The sequence below is a fragment of the Vigna umbellata genome, chromosome 8 (assembly GCF_029865625.1).
Source record: "Vigna umbellata cultivar VRB3 chromosome 8, Vumbellata_1.0, whole genome shotgun sequence".
NCBI lineage: Eukaryota > Viridiplantae > Streptophyta > Magnoliopsida > Fabales > Fabaceae > Vigna > Vigna umbellata.
This window is the reverse complement of record NC_142172.1, coordinates 19266196-19289588: the sequence shown is the minus strand read 5'-3', so window position 1 is coordinate 19289588 and position 23393 is coordinate 19266196. Positions and strand designations below refer to the sequence as shown.

Below are 23393 nucleotides of genomic sequence, written 5' to 3'. Positions count from 1 at the left end.
TAGGGGACTATGAGATATGTGGATATATTTTATCAAAGTATAAACAATAATTAGATAAAAATGAAATCATTATATAAATATTATATAATTACATATGAATAAAATTTCAAACAATCAAAATATTTATTAATTTTACAAGTGAAACAAAATTGAGTTTTTAATTTTATTGTATAAGTTAAATTATTTTTTCTTTGTGCTAAATTTTCACGTTTAAATCACTACAGAAATATCTATTGCATACTTATATACTTGTAAAGTATTTTTCTACACTATTAATTTTTCTAACAAATAAAAACATACTATATAAATGAAACACAACAAAAATATCTTTCAATACCAAAAATTAAAATAAGATTATGTAACATTGTGAAGTAAAAATATATATTTCAAATAATCATATATATATATATATATATATATATATATATATATATATTTTTTTTTTTTTTCACAACTTTAACACAATATACATATTATTTTCTTTACTGGTTTATTGCTTATTTATTATTATGATAATGTATTTTAAATCCAATAAAAGAAATCACATTTGCGTCTTGATAAAAAATCTGTGTTAAAATATGCAGCATGTTTGGTAGAACACCCAGCGTCTGTAATTGGTGTGGAAGAGTAGCACCATCTTTGTTTTTCCCACTTTATCTTCCAAATCTTAATCGTAATCCAATTTGTTCATTGTCAACGCTCATCACTCCAACTCCAACAACGCTTCCCCTCACTGCGTAACATTTTCTTCCCTAATCACCCATTTCGTTATTCATTCATTCATTCGTTCATTCTATTAGCTTCAATCTGTTGCAGAAGAAGGTTTTCGTTTTCACCACTTTCACCAATGGAAGACGAAAACCAAGCCACGGAGCAGGAATACGCCTTTCACTCCGACCTGCTCCACCAATTCACCGCCATCCCCTCCGTCGACAAGGCATGGCTCTTCAACCCCCACGCCGGTCAGTTTCATCCACACCAATTCCCTTCATGTTTCACTTCACTTCCCATTGCTCACCATTTTTGTTTCGTTTTGCATGGCAGGCTTGGCTTCGCAGGCAATGTTTTGCGTTAGTCAACCCAACCTTTTGACCAACAAGAGGAAGAAGTCCATCCTCTCCGCTTCCCTGCTCAGACAAAGCGACGGCACCGTTGCGTTTCACTGGGCTCCCTTTCCGATCGAATTGAGCGGAGTCTCCGCCATGGTTCCGTCGCCTTCTGCCTCCAAGCTGCTGATTGTTCGGAATCCCGAGAATGAAGGTCCTTGCCGCTTTGAAATTTGGAGCTCCTCTCAACTGGAAAAGGAGTTCCATGTCCCTCAATCTAAGCACGGTTCTGTGTACACTGATGGATGGTAAACTTATTATTGCTCTTTTGCGTGTTTGAATAATTTTTTATTCAAATATTAGAAAAAGTAAGAAGATAAAGTTAAATAAATATAACTTAAAAATAATCTTTTGCTCATAAAGTTTCTACGATTTAACTTATAAGCTAATTTTAATTTGTGTAGAAACTAAGTTTAACTTTTCTAAAACATGAATTTTTTTTATCTTATAAATCAACTAATTTTAATTTTCGAGAAAGTTTCTTTATTTATTTGTTATTATTTTCTTTTCGTATAGCTGTAAGTGCTTCTGAAGTAGTTTATTCAAATAGGTTCTTATACTGCTTTAGCTATGTTTGGGATACACTCTTTTCATAGATGACATTTATAACAGATTAGAAGATACGAAAGTAAAAGGAATTGAGCTTCTAAGTTTAACTTATTATGTACTTCAACTGTTTAAAAGTTAACTGATAGAGCTCCTATAAGGGTCTTGTAGAGAGGAGAGAACCATAGTGGATGAAATAAAATTGGCAAAGAAAAGTGTTTGTATGAAGAGAAATGGAGAAAAACAAGGATAGAAATGGAGATACGATTGGAAATAGGTCAGAGGTAGAGTGAAAAAGTAGTGGTAGACAGTAATATTAAACCTACGTACATGTTTGGAAGTGTTTATTTCTCGAGAAATAATTGCTCAGTTTTTAAAAAGTGAAAAATGAGCAATAATTTATTCAATAATGCACCAAATCAAACTTGTGCACGAAACTCTGTTGCCAGCTAAAATTTATGAGCTGGATTGCTGTTTTGTGTTATTGTAGGTTTGAGGGGATCTCTTGGAATTTGAATGAAACTTGTATAGCGTATGCAGCTGAAGAGCCAGCTCCTGCAAAGCCCACATTCAATGATCTGGGTGGCTACCAGAAACGTAGTTCTTCAGACAAGGATGGTGGTACCTGGAAAGCTCAAGGAGAATGGGAGGAAGAATGGGGAGAGACGTATGCAGGGAAGAGGCAGCCTGCCCTTTTTGTCATCGACATAACTAGGTTTTGAATAATATATGGTTTTATGTTAAATTGATAATGAGTGATGTAACCTTTTAGACAGGAAATGCTAATTACAACAGTTATTTTGCAGTGGAGAGGTACAGGCCGTCAAAGGAATTGACAAGTCTTTGAGTGTTGGACAAGTTGTATGGGCTCCAGCAATCGAAGGCTCTATGCAATATTTGGTCTTTGTTGGATGGTCATTTGAGACAAGAAAACTTGGTATTAAGTACTGCTATAACAGGCCATGTGCAATATATGCTGTTAAAGCACCACACCATGAGTCAAAAGCAAATGAAACTGAGACGTAGTAAGTGACTTCTGTATTACCTTTCATTTTGAAGGTGAATATCTTTTTATTAAGTTTGGTTTTGCTGAACTAAAGTTTGAAGGTGTATTGATTGATGTAGCTCAACTGAAGATGTTCAAGCTGTTAACCTAACTCAAACCTTAAGCAGTGCTTTCTTTCCACGGTTCAGGTAATAGCCAGGATCATTTTTCTTTTATTCTATTTTTTTCACATGCTGAAACGAAGTCCCACACCCTAGGCACAAAAAGGTAGAATTTTTAGTTTTCCAGTTTTTGGTGTGCATATAACATATTGGTCTGAGTATTTTACACTCGCACTCTTGTATTTATCTCAGATTTTGCCCAATACCCCACCGATTTGGGGTCCTACAGGACACCTCTTGATTGTTTAAAAAATTGCATTACACTATTACATTACACTAGTCCCCCTTATTTTTTCACAAATATCACATGAGCACGATTGTTGTACATGTTAAAAAAATAGGGGTATGATGTGAAAAATGAAATCTCTTAGCAGGATTCAGCATAACTTACATCATAGGTGATTGACAAGATGATAAAAGAGTTAACTAATCGTGAAAGTAAGTGGTTACTGCTTCAGCTGATTATTTTCATGGCTATCAATCTCCAGAATCTGAGAGCGATACTTGCCACTGTGTGGTGGCTAAAGCATTATAAATACCTTTTTACACAAAATGATTTCATTTTAACAAAGTTATATTTTTTATTTTTATACTTTTGAAAAGGCTGTAGAATTCTCCGTCAACTGCCTATATTTGTAGAATGTGAAATTACTCTCTGAGGTCTATATTCCTTGAGACTTACATTACATTCTCCATTATCTGTTTTTCCTAGTAAGATGTGTGAGAAACTATAACTCAAACATTTTCCTGAAAATTACTTACGTTCTAAAATGGAACATGTCATCACTTATCTGTTTTAGTCATGTGGAAGTAGTTCATCTTTTTCTTCTATTTGAAATTTAAGCAATGAGTTATTAGTAATAAGCATGTGAATTAATGTCTGTCAACTACCCGTATTTGGAGAATATGAAAGTAATCTTTGAAGCATATATTCCTTGAAACAGACATTAGATTCTCCATTATTATATATATTTTTTCCTTGTAAGGTTACTTCTATAAGAGTAATCTTTTGCACCGACTTTCCCTAGACCTGTGTACCAACTGCCAATTTTTGGAGAAATTGAAAGTAATCTTTGAGGCATATATTCCTTGAAACTTACATTACATTCTCTATTATGAATGTCTTCTTGTAAGACGTGTGAGAAATATTGCTGATTACAAGCTGTCCAAATCATCTCAAACTTTCTCCTGAAAGTTTAGTTACCTTCTAAAATTGTACACATCATCACTTGTCAGTTTTAGTCACATGCATCTCTCTTTTTTTTCCTGAAAGTTAAGCAAAACTTATCAGTAATATGAGCGTGAATTTGATTTCTATGATCTTGATTCCTATGCATTAATTTTCTACCAGCCCAGATGGAAAGTTTCTTGTATTTGTATCTGCAAGAAGCTCAGTTGATTCTGGCGCCCATTCTGCTACAGATTCACTTCATAGAATGGATTGGCCTGAGGATACGAAGCTTTATCAATCTTCTAAAATTCATGAAGTGGTAATTTCTTTTTCTTGTTGTCTAATTTAACTTTAATTTGAACAGATGCCACTGAGATCTATTTCTTTTGTTTCTCTTTTATTTATTCATTTTATTAGAGAGTATGTACTTCTCAACTATCCTATGCTTAAGAACTTTTCTTAGAAAATATAAAATTTTAACTATGAATCTCTGTATGTTTATGGTTTTACATGAAATTATTTGTTAAAGCTTTTTCTGTAATGGTTGAGTGGGGACAGTGTTCTTGTTGAAAATCTATATAATTTGTTTCAGTATCTATACTGACAAAACAGGAATTTTCCAGTTGGTTTTTTGTGGTTAGCATATTCAGCACAGTAACTTGTTATCATTTTGGAATCATGGCTTCAATTTCCATAGAAGATAATGAATGGATGGGTATCTTTCACAGAATCATGTCTAGCATCAATTTCATGAATCATTTGGCTGTTTGTACTGAGGAATTCTTGCTGTTAGCAATGTTTTAAAAACCTAATACTAGTTTTCTGAAGCAACAACACCCGGACGTAACCTATGAACTCAGTTTTATATTTTCTAAAATATTTTCAAAATAAATGTGGAAATATTCATTTGTTTTTTATTGCTTCATGACGATGTCTTTTTTTGTCTCCCAAACTCATACTAAATTTTTTTGCCTTTATTTCAAATTTTTAAGATTCCAGTTGTGTTGTTTGCTGAGGATGGCAGCTTCCCAGGGCTTTACTGTTCAAATATCCTCAGTGATCCATGGCTTATCGATGGCCAGACCTTAGTTATAGCTTCTGTATGGCACAGCAATCAAGTTTTACTTTCCATCAATGTGCTGAGGTAGCTATGATAGCGGTAATACATTTTGTTATGTTCGTGTAAATCTTTATGCAAATCATGACGATCAACATTCTACATTTTCATCAAATGTAGTGGAGAAATATTGCGAATCACCCCTGATAACTCAAATTTCTCTTGGAGTCTTCTTACATTGGATGGGAACAATATTCTTGCTGGTACTAACCGTTAGCTGCTCAATTTGTCTTTGACCATGTACATGTTAATTTATTCTAACTTGTTCAACTTTATATAGTTTCTAGCAGTCCAGTAGACGTTCCTCAAATCAAGTACGGAGCTATTGTTAAAAATACAACTAATGATAAAGAATGGAGTTGGTCAGATGTCTCAAATCCCATATTTAAGTGCTCAAACAAGGTTTTGTTCATTTTCCTTTTCGAATATTTGTAGAAATTAATTAAAAAAAAGTGTTACATGCTCAGTTGTATCATTGGAGGCTACAGGTTTGGTCATCGGTCTCGTCTCTTACATCCAATATAATGAAGATCTCAGTCAAGGATGCTTCCGAAAGCTTAACAAAAGGTATCTTTCTTACTTGGAGTCTTTAGGCTAATTAAATGCACGGATTTGCCTAGATCTTAACCTTGCCACCAATGGCTAAAGTAAACTCTCGTGGCATTATGTGGCTCATGATATCTACAATAGTTCTGCAACATAATCAATTGAACACTCAATGAAGAAGAAACCTAGCCAAATAATTTTATTGGACATCTAATGTTGAGTAGTATAGTATACGAGGAATGTTATTCATTCTCCTTAGCATTCTTACTTCATAAAAAGTAAAGAAAAAAAGTTTATGATTGGTTCATGAAGATGATAATGAAGATGATGCTAAGCTCTAAATAGAACCTGTATAAAGGTGCTGAAATTGAAATTTTGAAAAGCTAAATTATGCTAGGGAACAATAGAGAATAAAGACGGAGAAACTTCAGTAGAACTGTCCTGTCCTTTATGGATAGTATTAGTAGGGTTAGGTGTGGCTGAACTTGTCAGGATAAACAGTAGCAACATATAATTGATAGTTATTTTCTGTGTAAGATTGAAGTGGTTTGATGGTTTAGATGATCTTGATCATCCCTAAAGCTATAAAACTGATAGCAGAGTTGAGTTAAAATAAGTAAGTCTAAAAGTCAAAGGCATTTTGTTTGCCTGATCTTTGGTTACACAGACAAGGTTACTCAAATTTCTTTTGAGGAATTTATTTTCTTCCTTTTCGTTCTGTCACTTCAATTTCAGGTGCTAGTCAACCTTATGAAGCTATATTTGTGTCATCAAAAACTAAGAAAAGTGATGCATGTGATCCACTAATTGTGATCCTTCATGGGGGACCACATTCTGTCTTATTGTCAAGCTTTTCAAGGCCATTGGCTTATCTTTCTTCGGTTGGATATAGCTTGTTAATTGTTAATTACAGGTAAAGAATATCCTCTTTTGTTCCCAAGCATTTGATCAAGGCCATACAATTAAAATTCACGAGTTTGATATTCAATCGTGTTCCTGATGATTCTTTACATAGTGTTTGACCAGGAGATGGGTTGTTATTCTCACTGTGATGCTCTTTCTAATCAGTGCTGGGAGACTTGGTATTTTTGAGCTTGAATCACACATAAAAGAAATAGCACTACTAGGTGTATAAAGCTGCATTATGTCATTAGTTATAAGTATTAATTCTATTATGAACTATATAGTTCACATCCTGAATTTAGAGGGAGCTTTGGACTTTTAAAGTTGTTTGTCATATATGCTAAGTGTTTTAATGTAAAACGGAATAAGGTCGCTTTAGATATCCAACTATAGATGAAGATATGTCTAAATATAGTCTGTTCTAAGCTTACTTGATAATATTTCTCAGAGGCTCAGTAGGATTTGGCGAGGAAGCCTTGCAATCTCTTCCAGGAAAAGTTGGCTCTCAGGTATGTGGTAATTTTTTCTGTTTTTTTTTTCTAAATTTTTCACTTGACAATGCTGTTATGTTATCTATCTCATGGTTATCAAACTCGTTAACTCACATTTTCAGTCCTGATTTCCGAGTTAACTCAAAAGCAAACTCGATTTTTTAGTAAACTCAGTGGGATCGTGTAGAATTGTGATTTTAGAGTGATTTTGCGAGTTTGAAATGAGAAGATATTTTTTTTGGAGATATTAACGGGGAGATATTTCAAAACCATGTTCCAACTCCCAAAACAATTATCATATTCAGGAGATATTTTTTTTTCATGAGGTTGTATCTGATCATGAATTGGTACATGCAGGATGTCAACGATGTGCTCACTGCTATTGATCATGTCATTGATTTGGGACTCGCCAGTCCTTCAAAGATTGCAGTTCTTGGTGGCTCACATGGTGGCTTTCTAACAACCCACTTGATTGGCCAGGTGCAACTAGTTCTGTTACTTTTAAATTCTGATTGTAACAGTTATTGTGATAATTGAACCATGGATTTATATTAACTTTAAAAAGGTCTATAGCACATAATTATTTGTGCTCAAGATTGAATAGTTACAGAATTAGTTTGTGGTACTGAGGTCTGCTTATCCATTTTTAGTGTTGGCTGACATTATTACAACAACTTCAACATAATAATTGTTGTTGAAAGTATTTGTGACAAAATGGGTCACAAAGGATGGTGCCGTTCTGGTACCACATTAAGAAGAGAGAAACTGAAAAGGGATATGATGAATTTCGTGTTCTGTACCCACATGAGTATTCTTATTTATAATGAAGCGATACAATAATAAAGAAAAAAAATCAATACCTAATAGAGAAATATTTGGTAAGATGTTTCCCTGTAAAATCATATCATATCTCCCAATTTATTATCAAACCATACTTTTTACACTTCTCTCAAGCTGGAGCATGTATATCATGAGACAAATTTGTTACAAATGTCATTAACACAAGATTCCTTAAGAGAATCATGTTAACTAGTTGGTTGACAAATAATAAATTTAACATGCCGCTCTAGCTGGAACATGTGTATTATGAGTTAAGCTTACTACAAATGTCGTAGGAGGGCATGGCAGTTGCTGTTAAGCAAAAACTGCTTAGACAGCATAGTGGCTGCTGGTGAGAAAAATTGGTCAGAGGGCATGGCAGTTGCCAGAAAACAATTCTCAGAGGATACAGTGGATACCCTAAAGCATGAATGCTTTGAAAGCATGGCAACTTCTAAGAAGCAACAAGAAAAATGCTCAGAGGGTACATTAATTGTCGAAGAGCAGAAAATGTCATTGTTCAACAAGACGATATTCCAATCGCTGGCCAAAAAATTGGTTGGGAAAATATCAGCATTGAACATCAACCGTAAAAAGCTCCCTAGATAAATGTCAATGATGAAAAATACCTGCCAAAAAATGTTGGCAGTGAACCATACCTGCCAGAAAAAATCGAAATTTTGTTTCTATCCAAGGAATAAACAAAGGCAAGGATAATACTTTAACATAGGGAAGCTGTGTAGAAGATTAACTACACAAGAATGGCTGAACTTATTTTTTATTTATATATATATATATATATATATATATATATATTATTCTATCAAAATTAAAAACTCATTTTCTACTAGAAATATTATTGATATTTCAAAAATGGTGAAGAGTACCGTGCCAGAAAAGTGTTGTGGTGAACAGTATTTGTTGGAAAAATGTCAGCAGTGAAACAATGTGTGGCACGGAGAAAACAGAAATCGGTTTCTAAAAGAATTTTAAACCTACGAGCAATGGACCCTCTAGGAAAGCATGGATCTTGCTAGGTTCTTGATACTATCTTGAATGGATTGGTACAGATTAAGTCATGGTGAATGAAATTACTCTGGTACCATATTAAATTTCGTATGTTGTTCACAGTTGTGATTTCATAGATGAACATGGGAAATCAGGCGGTTTGAACCCTGACATCTATTGATGTCCAGAATTTCTTGAACATTTTAAACAAACCTGGGTTATGTATTTTGAAATGTCTGCTGAACAATACATTAACTGTACATATTAACAGTATGGAACAATAAATTCAACTTTAAAATTTAATTGGTATTAGAAGTAACTTATCTATGGTAGAAATTACCTTGCAATTAACTCAGCATAATTTTTATAAAAAAATTTAACTAATGTGACAAAGCTGTATATAGGTGGGCATTTAACTAAGTTTGCAAAATTAATATCCACTTTAATAGTGGTGTGACTTTATCTTTTAAAAGTTTGGGCTTTTACAATTCCGTTGTGGTTTTGTTTTTCATGTATTTCTGATTTCTGTAGGCACCTGAGAAATTTGTTGCAGCCGCTGCACGGAATCCTGTGTGTAACCTTGCACTGATGGTTGGTACAACCGATATCCCTGATTGGTGCTATGTGGAGACTTATGGAACCGAGGGTAGAGACAAGTTTACTGAAGCACCTTCAGCAGCGGATCTAACTCTATTTTATAGCAAATCTCCTATTTCACACCTCTCAAAGGTCTGCAACCCAGATATGGTTTTGAATATTAAACTGTAGTTATATTATTAATCAGTATTGTAAGCATGCTTCAAACTAAAGGATTAGAAAATAACAATTGCAAGAGCACTTGTATCAATAACAAGCCTGAAGTTTTGTCATCAAGGAATAGTTGAGGATTAATATTTTGAACAAATGCATTAACTATTTTAATTTTTCATGATCAATGAGACTTTGCTTGCCTAGAATTTTGATTTTTTTCATTTTTTCCTCTTATTCCTTTGAATTGCGTGATGAAGTTTTATTGTAGTATCCAGTAAACTGGTCTCAATGTTACTGATCCACCACACAACTTAATATGAAGTCTGTTTATGACATTTCGTGCTGCTTGCTGTTAAAATCTTGTATTGACGATTTATATTTTGATGATATGTTCAGGCAAAAACACCAACGCTTTTTCTACTTGGTGCCCAAGATCTCCGTGTTCCAATTTCGACTGGACTACAAGTAAGTATTATTGAGCTTCAACATATAGCTGCAAACTCTGAAGTGATTTTGCCTTATAAACTAGAACAGTATGACAGATAAATAAAACCATATTGTTTAAATTTGTAGTATGCTCGGGCTTTAAGGGAGAAAGGAGTACCAACAAAAGTCATCGTGTTTCCAAATGATGTTCATGGAATTGAAAGGTAAACAAATCTTAACACAAACATCTCTCTTTCGTCTATATGATGGCCTATTCAGGTAAATTTGTTCACTAGCGAAAACAATATTAAAAAATAGTGAAATAAATTTCTCCATAAATTAATACTAGCTTATGCGTTAAATATCTAATTTTGGAGAAGTTAATAGAAGAGCTGTTTTGCAAATTAATGATTTTAGTTTAGTACAAATCCACGTTTGTTCCCTATTAGACTTTAATTGCTGATTTGGTTTGGTCCACTGCTACTATATCATTGAGTTGTTAACAGAAAATTTCAAATATATCTGTCAGAGAACAACATATATTAAGGTTAATCGTCCAATTTACTATTAATATTATACATAAATGAGTAATTGACACTATTATCACATGCATATAAATAACATTTCTTGTAAATAATTAGATTATATGTTAACATTGGATCAAAATTACTTTTGAGATTAAAATTTTACAGGCACCAAAATGGCATATTTGTGAATCTATAAGAACTAAAGTTTAAGGCTTTTACTTTACACAGTTTGTCATTATTCTTGATTACTTCTCTTATAATAATTGCAATTGATAATATCGTTTGGTTCAACTTTTGTTCAGACCACAGTCCGACTTTGAGAGCTACCTTAACATTGCGATCTGGTTCAACAAGTATTGCAAATGAGATGCATTTTCAGACAAGTGACTTGAGCCATCATGCCATTAATGTTATTGTAATATTGGGGCGGAATATTTTATTTCTGAAAAGGAGTGTGGAGCATAATGCATTTGTAATTGGAATTTCTATCTATTTTTAATAAAAAGAATAATTCACTCAAGGTAATGTTGTAGCTTCGGGTTATTAAAAGCATGAGACACTGAATTATCACCGAATTTTCCATTATTTATTTATTTGCGGATAATTTTGTTTGAGATTTTGTACAACCCAAGGATGATTGTTTTTATGTCGAGCAATCTTTTTAGCACTCTTATATTTTTTAGCATCTATGAATAGAAGTTCAAATTATTCTTAAGCTGGAAATATTAATCTATTTTAAGTAGTATAATTTGAAATTCAAAAATATATTGAATTATATACTCTAAAAATAATTTTAGATGACACTATTCTAGATTTTACAATTTAGAATATATTTCTAAATTTATAAATCTGACAATAATGTAATTCAAAATATATTTGGATTATATAATTCAAAATATTTTTTAAATTGCATAGTTTAGAAATTTATTTCTTGTTGTACAATATAAAATATATTCTAGAATATATTTTTAAATATCAAATATATTTTGAATTGTATAATTTGAAATATATTTTTATGTAATTTGAAATATATTTTTATGTAATTTGAAAATATATCTTTTATTACATAATTTACAAATTCAAATATGTTTTTGGATTTAGAAAGAATGCCTATTGAAATTATACAATTTTTGGATACACAATATATTTCTAAAGCATAAACAATTTTTAATATGAATGAAGAAATTATAGGAACGAAAGAAGAAAAAACATTTATGTCGATCTTCCAAACATTCTTAAGTGTGGATGTGCTTTTTTCAAAACACGATAAGGACTAAGGAGAATGGTATTTTTTTTTCACTTATTATAAAGTTTCCATACAATTTTTAAATTATTTTGTATTGTTTTCAATATAAGTTTTTATTCCTCTACTTTCTTCTTTTAGTATCATAGTATACAAAATGAGCTAATTTGTCATTCTCATAATATATTTTTGAATGATGTAAGTTGGAATGTTTACACTACCGTAATTTGAAATATAATTTTGGATTACATTGTATTGTTTAAATTATGTAATTTGAAATATAACTTTGAATTATGTAACATAAAATATAGTTCTAGATTGGATAATCTAGTGTTATTTTGGTTTATGTTCTCTATAATAATATTCTCTGAATTGCAAAATTTAGAGATGTCTTGAATTATTATTATTATTTTGAAATATATTTAGAACAAATTATGACGTGAAAGATGGGGTGGGAAAAGAAAATATGGGGGTACAAAACCCTGCCTTCTTTAAATGTTTAGGATCAGGGGAGGGCCCAAAGAACATTGGCACATCAAAAAATACGAAAGAATAAGATAAAGGAATTCGAAAGCGCAGAGGCAAGTCTCTCGGCGTCGTGCTCTGCAGCACTGAGGTTTGATACCAATGCTGGCCAATCTTTTGGGTTTCACCACCACACTTCCTTCTCCACCCGATTCCTCTGCTTTCATTCCGACTAAAACCTATCACTCTCCGAATAAATATCCTTTCAACAAACTGAGTTTGGATAAAAATGCTGATTCCAGCACCCCAAAGAAGAGGGTCGATAAGAAGCTGCACTCCACGTGTTCGACGAGATGGGTCTCTCACGGTGGACGCATTCCTTCCCTTCTCCACGCTCTCGACACCATTCACGACTTGGATAACGCTCTAAGACAGTGGGAGGAGACTCTGTCCAGCAGGGAAATCAGTGCAATTCTGAAGGCCCAGGTCTCTTGGCAGAGGGCTCTGCAGATTTTCGAGTGGTTCAAGGAAAAGGGTTGCTATGACTTGAACGTCATTCACTACAACATAATGCTCTGGACCCTTGGCAGAGCGTGCAAGTGGGGGCTTGTGGAGAATTTGTGGGGTGAAATGAATGCTAAAGGGGTTGCACCTGTGAATTCCACGTATGGGACCTTGATTGATGTTTATAGCAAAGGTGGGCTCAAAGAAGAAGCTCTTGCTTGGCTTCAGAGGATGCAGAATCAAGGAATGGAGCCTGATGAGGTCACCATGGGGATTGTTGTTTTGTTGTACAAGAGGGGGGGAGAGTTCCGAAAAGCTGAAGAGTTCTTCCGAAGATGGATTAGAGGTGAACCTTTTAGATTAGGGGTTAGTCATAATTTTGCAGTGTGTGATGAAGGATCACGTGCCGATGTTTGTTTAAGCTCGAAGACATATACTACCTTGATTGACACGTATGGGAAGGGTGGTCAATTTCGCGCAGCATGTGAAACTTTTGCTAGGATGATCAGACAATGCATGACCTTGAATACAGTGACACTGAATTTAATGATTCGCTTATATGGAAACTGTGGAAGGCTACAACAAGCTTGTTTGTTGTTCCAGAAAATGGGAGAGTTTCGGTGCCGACCCGACACTTGGACGTATAACATTCTCATTTCGGCTTATATTAAGAATAATAATGTCAACATGGCAGCTAAATGTCTTGCAAGGATGAAACAGTCCTGCCTTGAGCCAGATGTTGTGAGTTACCGTATCCTCTTGTATGCATACTCGCCAAGGAAGATGGTCCAAGAAGCGGAAGAGCTTGTACGGGAGATGGATGAAAGGAATCTTGCAATTGATGAGGTCACCCAATCTGCTTTGACTAGAATGTATGTAGAATCAGGTATGCTTGAGCAGTCATGGTTGTGGTTCAGGAGGTTTCACCTAGCTGGGAATATTAGTTCTGCCTGTTATTCTGCTAATATTGACGCTTATGGAGAGCGAGGGTACACTTTAGAAGCAGAGAAAGTATTTATGTGCTGCAAAGAAAAGAAGAAGCTCACTGTCCTCGAGTTTAATGTAATGATTAAAGCTTATGGGATAGGAAAATGCTATGATAAAGCATGCCAATTGTTTGATTGTATGAAGAAATTTGGTGTTGTCGCAGACAAATGCAGCTACGGTTCTCTTATACATATTTTGGCCAGTGCTGACAAGCCGCGTGATGCAAGATCTTATCTTGAAAGAATGCAGAAAGCAGGACTTGTGAGTGACTGTGTTCCATATTGTGTTGTGATAAAAAGCTTCGCGAAGTTAGGGCAATTGAAAATGGCTGAAGAATTGTACCAAACGATGCTTGGATACGCCGTGCAGCCTGATGTGATTATTTATGGTGTTTTTATCAATGCTTTTGCTGATGCGGGAAGTGTTGAAGAAGCCAACAAATATGTTAATGAAATGCGAAAGGCAGGATTGCCAGGGAATCCAACTATATATAACTCTTTAATTAAGTTGTATACTAAATTAGGCTACCTGGAAGAAGCTCAAGAAACATACAAATTGCTTCAATCGTCAGATGAAGGTCCTTCTATATTTTCCTCTAATTGTATGATTGATCTTTATACTGAACTTGTTATGGTTGAACAAGCAATAGAGATATTTGAGAGCTTGAAGAAGAAAGAAATTGCAAATGAGTTTTCGTATGCAATGATGCTATGTATGTATAAGAAAATCGGAAGATTGGATGAAGCCATTCAAATTGCAACACAGATGAGAAGACTAGGTCTTTTGACTGATGTATTGAGTTATAATAATGTGCTTGGTTTGTATTCTGTGGATAGGAGGCTAAGGGAAGCTACAGAAACTTTCAAGGAAATGATAAAATCTGGCATTCAACCAGACGATTTCACATTTAGAGCTCTTGCTAACATTTTGCTGAATTGTGGAGTTTCAAAGCGGGCGGTTGGCAGGCTAGAAGTAATGGTGAAAAGGGATTCTCCTCATGGTTTGCAAGGATGGATGCTGGCACTCTCATGTGCATCTGAAGGAGATAATTCTCCAAAAGAATAGATGTGCTTAACGATGGAGCCTACATTATAAAAGCATGACTAAAATATACCTGGTCTGGCTTTCCTCTGGTGCTGAGTTTCCTTTAATTTGGTTACTTGGCTAAGGCTATGATTGGAGCATTTCAAGCACGGCATTTAGAATTACTAGTGGTAATTTCTATGATAATCTGTTATAATATATGGCTTGGTAGTTTGTATAGAAGTCCATAAAATTAGGCAAAGTATATGGGAATATATGAAATATGAAGATAGGATAAATTGGTATCAGTTATATTTTGTTCCAGAGTTGCTGCACGTTGCTATTCATTTCTTAATTCACCATTTTCTCTGCCAGAATAATTCCAAGATTTGAAAGAGCATACTTTTACCTAGTCATAACTACAATTCTCCCCTGTTTGCAGGATTCTTGGATGGGAAAAAGTTTTGACTCCTTTTACGCGTATTCTTGAAGGTCAGTAATGGGAATTGGAGTGTTGACACTCTTTGGTTGGAACTAAATGAACTGCGTTTCCCTTTTTTCCTCATTTCAAGGACGTAAGTCATTTAGTATACACGAGGAATAGGAATAGAATGAGTAAGAAAATAGAGGAAATCTAGAAATATCATACCAATATTTTAAATGTATAGTATGGAAATTAATCAAAAGAGATTTTCAAACTAAATTCATCTCATAGATTACTACTGGGCCAATGAATTAATTCTGTATCTAATTATCGGTGGTTCGTATTTGGAATGCATTTTCCCTCCATTGTTTTAGTTTAATATGTGCAATTAGCGCTTGATGATATTTGTTAAGTAAATGTTCAGATAAATTGTGCGCAGTTTTGGGATGTTTTTGTTTTTTTTCTGGGGATATCAGTCCTACTTGCTAGCTTCTTTGTTGTTTGGAGAAGATATGGTTTGTCAGTAGAGGTTCTTAATCCTGCACACCTCATTGTTCAGGTATACTTTAACATTATTACCTGAAGCCAGCATGATTGTCAAAATGTTGAACTAACTTTATACTTTAGCTGCATTCTAGTGCCTTTTGCAACTAAATGAAACTCTATCCTGGAAAGTTTGTTATTCCATATGCAAGTCTTTACTCGACATACTGGTGGTCAGTACTCAATTATTATTTGTCAGAGTTACATACTTAAATATCATGCAATTCAAACAGATGTGGACTTTTTCTTTGTATTTCAGCCCATTTTAGGACTCAAACGGTCATGTACTCTATGGAATGCCTGAATCTGACAATTGTTTTGGCCAAGTCTAAGCTTACATTTTCATCCCAATAGAAAGTAAGCAATTTTGCATGTTATCTTTTGGGGGAGACCTTTTCATTATTTATGTCTAGTATATTTATCACTTTTTTCTGACTTTTTTCAGCTTGAAGAAAAAGTAATTTTGTTGCGGGCAGATCTAATGGAAAGCTAAGCTACCAGAGAAGTATGGTTGCATCCCCATTTGGTTTTCCCCAATTATACAATTTTAGTCATTCTATTTCTATAAAATTGCAAACGCCAAATTTCAATAAAATTTGAATCACTTCTCCTTTGTTTTAAAATTTTTCATTTTCTATTTACAAGTATAGCACAATTGCATAAACCCTCTCATCCTTCTTTTCAAAATTACCATAACTCCCTTGTTTAAATATCATTAAATCATAAAGTTTCATCTGATTTTCTTGAACAAAATGTTATGATGTCAATTATGCTGTAATATTAATGTGGTGTTTTTCTTTTTTTTATGCTTTTTCTTTATCCAGATTAGTTAAAATATTTTACTACAGTATATATGCACTTCAGTATCTCAATATACTATGTAATAGTTGAGATGAGACTATCTATTCTGAAAAAGTGTTGCAAACATGGAACTCTTTTTCGATTCTGCCTTTTAGAGCTGGAATTTTAAAATCAGTATTGGATAAGAAAAAGCATATGATGATCATGTTAAAACAAAAAGTCCTATCAAAGCTTCAAATATCCTTTCATAATTGATTTTACAGGAAACCACAGTTACTGTAACATTTGATCATTATTGATTTTTTTTAAACAAAATCACATCTCTATTTCCTTTGCCAACTTAAATTTAATGACATGAATGTAATTACTTGTTTTTTAGGTTAAAAGTTTATTATTTTTAAGAAATACCAATTTCCTAATTTCGCAGTCCTCTTGCCAATGGAAAACACATTATTTTCCAGCCCCAAGCTGACGTTACAGAATTAGACTCACTTGAATATTGTTTTTAAGAACATTTCAATTGAAGTTAAATCGTAATTTTTATTTCTTTTCGACTTCTATTTAACGATATTGTTTTTTTATTTCATTTGCTTATAGTCCAATTCACCTTGAGATATGATACATTCGTTCAATATTTCATCAAAAAAATATTGTAGAAAAGTTAAAGTAACTGGTGTTCTAAAATGGAGGAACTACACTTTCTTTATCTGTTACACTTAGATTATAAGTTTTTCTTCCAAAGAGAAAAGGATGAATATGTTAAATCTCATAGAAGAGGAAGTTATAATCTAGCATGACTTTCATCCCACACTATATTATTCTACTTTTCTCCCCTTTAGTTAGTCAAATTTTAATCAAATGATTATTTTTCTAAAATTTCCTACTATTAATAAAACTTGTCTGTATAATACTATTGATATTAAAAATTTGATTTATGGTATTGCAATATTATACCACGAAACAATATCGACTTTTTATAAACATTATGCTTGTTTATAGTAATGGATATCAAAGAATAAAATTAGTAATAGATAAAGATGAATACTTTTATTAAATACTCGTAAATAGTAGATACATGCGTTCTAATTATCCACTTGTCAATTACTGTGTATAAATATTATGGTATTCCTATTCTTAGATATCTGGTATTTGTATTCAGTAATTTTAAAAAGAATTAAGTAATAAACATTAATAATTGAAAAGCTATTTAAAGTTTAATTTTATATATTTCTTGTTCTTTATTTAAATTTATGGAATTATAATTAATTAAAAATATTAACTTTATTTAATTTTATGTTTTGCAGCGTAACTTGTTTAAGTTTATATTTTTCACAGGCTCATTTTATTTGTACTAAATTTATAGTGCAACTTTATTTAAATCATACTTTAAGATAAAAAAAATTATGTGAAAATGATATTCACGTATATAAAATAATTCTTATTCTCTTTCAAGTTATTACGTCATGAGTAATAAATGAGATTTTTCTAGATAAAACCGATTTTGTTGAGATCGTTTTGAGGATTAAATTTTTCGTCAATTGGTTTACAACTTACATAAATTTATTAATATGCAACTATTTTTATGATATATATATATATATATATATATATATATATATATATATATATATATTACACAATTTTTTTAATGTAATAGAAAGTTACATAAATATCTTATAATATATGAATAATTGACATGAAAATTATAATTTTGTAAAATTAAAAATGTTATTAGAAACTAAATCCATAAAAAAATTATTAAAACTGAGAATCTAAGAATTGTTTCTATAAAAATTAAAAATAAAAAATAAATCTACTATACAAGACTTGAAATATATTTTAGTCTTGAAATAGAGCAAGGTAAAAACCAAGGGCTTTGAATGGCGGTTTCCATGACAAAAAGGCATTTTGGAGCTTCAAAATCAAATTGGGTTTTCTCCCTAAAGTATCAGTCTTTGGCTTCCTCTTATTGTTGCCGTGGCCAGGTTCAGAGATCTTGAGATTCTTTTCTCTCTCTTTACATTCCAAAAGTGAGTGCGATTGAAATTTTGAAGCGTATAAATTTCTTGTTTTGTGTTCATATAATCTTTAACAATACCAACTCCTCCTCTAAAACTCAACCCCCTTGTGCTCCTAATGCTAACCACCAAAATCTTGTAAAACAATGATGTGGGTATTCCACCCCAGTCCCAGATAGGTTATGCAGCCACTACCCATAAATTCAGCACCTTTCTCTTCGTTGTCATTTCTGTGCACAAGGGCAAAGCCAGCAAGCATGTGGTAATCGTTTGTTCTACGCTGAATTTCATTTTCGTCCTTTAGAAATTGGGAAATATGGCGTGGAGGCTTTTGGCATTACGCCCTCTCACTAAATTTCACTTCCACAACAATCTCTCCTTCAATTCCTCATTTCCAAAAACAAGGTACTAATTTCAAATATTGTTTTACATTTCAAGGACTAGTCTTGTTTTCATTACTATCCAATCTTGAACACTGCAAACAAAAAAATTGCACTTTATTATATTGGATTTTTGCCTACTTAAGTAAAATGAGGATTCTAGGAAGATAAACTTTAGAATTATAGTAAAAAATATAAAAAGGAAATTGGAAGGTAATATTCAGTTTACTACACTAATAATTTTTTGAGTTTTTTTTTTTCTTTGGTTTAGCTTGTAATATTGTGTGAGAATAAAAGAAACATAATTGAAACAGAAGTTTGCTTCGATATTGACTTACACTGCTGTAGCTTGGACTATGTAGTGTGCAAGGTTCGTGGCCAGGAACCTATTCTTTATCAGCTCTATTATATGAAAACATGTTCTATCCTGGGAAGCATAGGCTTTCATTCATGTTCATTTCTGAAGTATAACAATAAGGTTGCAGAGAAACACTATCAGGATTCTGAGAAGGCCCCGAGTGGTAATGAGGGTAATGGCAATGCCAAAGAAAATAAGAAAAAATTGAAAGGGAAAAGAGCAGTTGTAAGATGGCTGAAGTTCTTTAGATTTAAGAAGAAGAAAGAGTATGAAAGGATGACATCAGAGGAAAAAATTTTATACAAATTGTTGAAGGTAAGTTTTATTTTTTATTTTATATGGACCTTTCTATTGTTTTCAAACAGTACGTATGATTTTGCTGATTCTTTATTTTTTGCACCTTTGCCTCCCTGTTCTTGCAATATCTATACATAGGTTTGTATTTCTTATTAGTATTTTCATACTACTCATGGCTTGTGTTTACCTTTTAGTCTGAAACACTAGGATTCTGTCACATATTCATGAAATAGTGATGCTCTTGATAAAAATAAATCTGTTGCTGTTGGAAACTTTGTAATGGGATAGTGTTTTCTTCTAATGTATGCTAAAACTTGCTTATGAAATCAACTGGAACACTAGAAGCCTTTCAAGCAATATTCTGTGAAAATAATTTAGAGATAGAACTGCTTAAATTTCTTAAACCATGTCCTGTTGTCAATAAAGATAAAAATAAATTTATGGTTCTCTGTATTGAATGTTGGATTGTTGCACTAAACCTATTCAAATCTTTAAATACATAATTTCAGTAAGATAAACATGAATTAAATCTTTCAGTCTTTAATTTACAGAATTATTTTAGTGCATTCATTTTTATAATAAGGTAACAACTTTCCATCTAATTCCTCAAGTATTTTTTTTTTGTCTTTTTTAATTTTCATAGAATTTGTCAAAATATGTTTGGTAAATAGTGTTTGAAGATATCTAGATTTTTAAGAGATAAGACATTGTTAGGTACAGAACCAGAAATCAGGGTAAAAATGTAATCTTTATTTGTAAAAAATCAATCTCTGCCCTAGTATAGTATCTACGTAATACAGACGGATATGTTGTACATAAAATTCTCTCCTTTATCAAGATATTTGAGAAACCTGTATTCTTCCTCCCAATTTCTATCAGTTGTCAATTGACTCTAGCTAGCCACCCCTTTATCACCCGTCTTTTCTGAAGAGAAAAAGTTATTTTATGAACAAAAGTAATTTCTAATACTAAATAAAAGTAGTACTACCACTCTTGTCCTTCCAAACCAGGCACTAAGAGACACTTAATTACTTGAATAGGTGATATGCATTCCTAGTTACTCTTCTTACCCATATTAGCTTTATCGTCACATTTTCAACATTTTAGTTGCTTTCACTTTGTTAATGGCCCTTGGGTAATAATGTCGAGCCCACTTATCTTTCTCAAACAAGGGTGAGTAAGAGGTTCTATGTAATTAACTCATTATATGAGTGGTACTATTGGACCAAGAGTAGAATGAAAATTAGGAAAAATCAGAACGTGTAGTATTATTCAGTGGACGTCCATATTCTCAAAGTGATCCAGAGATAGGAGAAGATACTTGAGGTAAACCCCTCCTCCAGGAATTCATGAGATCCTGGTCCTCTCCCAGTCTGCTGAGGAGATCCCAAACATCCAAGATCTGGATAAGGAGTGGATCGTACCTAGATTGTCTTAACATGGTAAGCTTGACAGAACCATTTTAATTAGCATTCAACCAAAACTCTGACCAATAAGCTATTTTTTCCATTTCTGTGATCTAGAGATAAAAATATATACACAAGACAACTTCAGGGGTTTGAACACTCTTCAACCTGCCTACTCCAATAAAATTTCTCTGATCTTGGTACAACATCATGGGTTTGTCTGAAGAAGACATTTTTTTTCCTCAAACGAAGGTTGATCCTAGTGTTTCTATGTACAAACTATTCATACCGTAATTGAATACATCATACAGTTAAAAGTGTTATGAAAACTTAATTTGATTTTGTTGCGTCAGTTATTGAACATACAGTGTTTTCTCCATCATTCTAGGCTCGAAAGAAAGAAGAGAGACTTTGTGAAGCCCTAAAAAAGATTGAGCCTGCTGAATCTTCTGAAACAACCCACGATCCTGAGATATTGACACCGGAAGAGCACTTTTTCTTCTTAAAGATGGGCCTTAAATGCAAAAATTATGTGCCAGTTGGAAGGCGAGGAATTTACCAAGGTGTAATTTTGAACATGCATCTACATTGGAAAAAACATCAGACCTTGAAAGTAGTGGTGAAGACATTTTCAGCAGAGGAGGTTAAGGACATTGCTGTTGAGCTGGCAAGATTGACTGGAGGTATAGTGCTTGACATTCATGAAGATAACACAATAATAATGTACAGAGGGAAAAACTACTCACAACCTCCAACAGAGATTATGTCTCCACGAGTGTCTCTTTCGAGAAAGAAGGTACTGTGTTGTGTACTAAATTTTTAGTCACTTTTTAATACAGAATAGAAATTGAGTTTAACTGGGTGTGGGGTTTCAAAATCCTCCAACAGTTCTTGGTCTTTCATTGTCCAGAATTTTATGGTGAAATTTCTACTACATAATGCTTCAGTTGCACAACCACGGCTACGTTTGAAATTTTGCATTTGCGGACCTTTGATGCATACATACAATCACTCATGTTCATGCTACTTGTCTGTTTCACAAAATTTGATGTTTCTTTTTATTTTAAAAATTCTTCGGTGCCTTCATGATGTTGATTCTCATCTTTTGCAGGCATTGGATAAATCCAAATACAGGGATGCTCTCCGTGCTGTGAGGAGACATATTCCAAGACTAGAGCAAGAACTTGAAATTCTGCAAGCGCAATTCAAAAGAGCAGCAGAGAGTAATACATATGCTTCTGACGCAATCCAGGACATTGACAGAGAGAGAATTTCAAATTTTCAGTTAGACAATTCAGATAAACACCAAGAGTTGATGGATGATAACATTGGATGCACAGAAGATGAGACAGATAATGACTCTGAGTTGGATTCTGATTCCGATAAGTTATCAGATATATTTGAGACAGATTCGGATGTAGAGAATTTCACCAAAGAGGAAAAACCTCTTTATTTGGACGAGTTTGATAAGTTTCCAGAGCAAAGCAATGGAGAAACAATTGATTTTGAGGAGCATCTACGACAAATGTCTCTGAATTCGAAAAACATGGAAAAGGACCAAGACTTACCAAAGCTGGATGAAGTTGACAGGATTTTTCTACATGCCACATCCTTTTTAAAGAAAAAAACAAAATGAGAAATTTGCTAAACGCGAGTGTTGTAATCATCATACTTAAAGAAAGAGTAGCCTTACAGAAATTACGATGTACAACCATGAATGGCTTTTCTAAATTACAAAAGTTTTAGATTTAGCACTTTATTTGATACGCTTAGTATTTACTAGTCAATAAATCACAACTTATCCATGTTGAGTCATGTCAATGTAGGATTAGGGATAAAGTTCTCCCAACTCCTTTCTTTACAAGCATTAAATTTGAGGTTTTCCGTAAAGGGAAGTCAAGTTTTTTAATACTTATATCAGGAGTTTTGTGCCTTGAAATGAACAAATATTTTATCTAATTTGTTGATCGTTCTAAAGTATTACCGAGACAATAAAAATAAACATATCTTGTTCTAACTCTGATTTGAGATATCAAATTGCTCATTGTTGGTCTTGGTCTTCCTTTTAGTGTTAATTGTAACTGAACTGCCATTCCTCTGTTTTGTTGAACATGCTCTCTGAGTCTCGCAATCTCATTTGCTACGACTATTATTTGTAAAAAGACGTAAGAAAAAAAGTTAATATGAATTCCACATACATAGTACATATACATCTCATACATTGATTTTGATACCAAGTGTTGTCAAACCTGCGAGTTTTGGTTCGGTTCCGTGCTAACAATACATGCAATTGGAAGAAGGGCTACCACTCAGATGGAGAAATCGGTGTTAAGCTCATAAACTTACATTGGCTACTTGATTTGTCAT

The 23393-nt window shown here is 33.1% G+C and overlaps 3 protein-coding genes across 14 annotated transcripts; all 3 read left to right on the top strand.

Moving 5' to 3' along the window:
• Positions 1-577: 577 nt before the first annotated feature.
• Positions 578-11191, top strand: LOC124821849 (acylamino-acid-releasing enzyme-like). The gene is made up of 18 exons (XM_088096629.1): positions 578-737; positions 817-962; positions 1045-1354; positions 2143-2367; positions 2459-2677; positions 2778-2846; positions 4171-4309; positions 4983-5134; positions 5228-5310; positions 5388-5509; positions 5596-5674; positions 6389-6566; positions 7005-7065; positions 7405-7527; positions 9406-9603; positions 10021-10089; positions 10198-10274; positions 10880-11191. Exons 1-18 carry the CDS (start codon positions 586-588, stop codon positions 10941-10943), a joined length of 2466 nt encoding a protein of 821 aa, XP_087952755.1. The 5' UTR covers positions 578-585; the 3' UTR covers positions 10944-11191.
• A 1185-nt stretch (positions 11192-12376) lies between these two features.
• LOC124821847 (pentatricopeptide repeat-containing protein At3g23020-like) lies at positions 12377-16566 on the top strand. 9 transcript variants are annotated; one of them, XM_088097589.1, is made up of 5 exons: positions 12377-14990; positions 15242-15291; positions 15663-15782; positions 15862-16123; positions 16212-16566. In XM_088097589.1, exon 1 carries the CDS (start codon positions 12448-12450, stop codon positions 14839-14841), a length of 2394 nt encoding a protein of 797 aa, XP_087953715.1. In that variant the 5' UTR covers positions 12377-12447; the 3' UTR covers positions 14842-14990; positions 15242-15291; positions 15663-15782; positions 15862-16123; positions 16212-16566. The 9 variants fall into 9 exon arrangements, with proteins under 9 accessions (XP_087953715.1, XP_087953713.1, XP_087953714.1 ...); XM_088097587.1 differs by having other exon boundaries at positions 15242-15782; positions 15862-15939; positions 16026-16123; XM_088097588.1 differs by having other exon boundaries at positions 15242-15782; positions 15851-15939; positions 16026-16123.
• A 1871-nt stretch (positions 16567-18437) lies between these two features.
• Positions 18438-22790, top strand: LOC148194204 (putative CRM domain-containing protein At3g25440, chloroplastic). Of its 4 annotated transcripts, none has more exons than XM_088097594.1 (4): positions 18438-18990; positions 19314-19638; positions 21415-21822; positions 22138-22790. In XM_088097594.1, the coding sequence occupies exons 1-4, from the start codon at positions 18902-18904 to the stop codon at positions 22660-22662; spliced, it is 1347 nt and encodes a 448-aa protein (XP_087953720.1). In that variant the 5' UTR covers positions 18438-18901; the 3' UTR covers positions 22663-22790. The 4 variants fall into 4 exon arrangements, with proteins under 4 accessions (XP_087953720.1, XP_087953721.1, XP_087953724.1 ...); XM_088097595.1 differs by having other exon boundaries at positions 18439-18990; positions 19328-19638; XM_088097598.1 differs by lacking the exons at positions 18438-18990; positions 19314-19638 and adding exons at positions 19657-21062; positions 21144-21278.
• The last annotated feature ends 603 nt before the right edge of the window (positions 22791-23393 follow it).

Coding starts and splice junctions, on each gene's coding strand:
- LOC148194204 (XM_088097594.1), top strand. CDS start 18,902: ATGGCGTGGAGGCTTTTGGCATTACGCCCTCTCACTAAATTTCACTTC. Junction 18,991..19,313: donor TCCTCATTTCCAAAAACAAG/GTACTAATTTCA, acceptor ACACTGCTGTAG/CTTGGACTATGTAGTGTGCA. Junction 21,823..22,137: donor TGTCTCTTTCGAGAAAGAAG/GTACTGTGTTGT, acceptor CATCTTTTGCAG/GCATTGGATAAATCCAAATA.
- LOC124821849 (XM_088096629.1), top strand. CDS start 586: ATGTTTGGTAGAACACCCAGCGTCTGTAATTGGTGTGGAAGAGTAGCA. Junction 2,368..2,458: donor TTTGTCATCGACATAACTAG/GTTTTGAATAAT, acceptor GTTATTTTGCAG/TGGAGAGGTACAGGCCGTCA. Junction 9,604..10,020: donor CTATTTCACACCTCTCAAAG/GTCTGCAACCCA, acceptor TGATATGTTCAG/GCAAAAACACCAACGCTTTT.
- LOC124821847 (XM_047293790.2), top strand. CDS start 12,448: ATGCTGGCCAATCTTTTGGGTTTCACCACCACACTTCCTTCTCCACCC.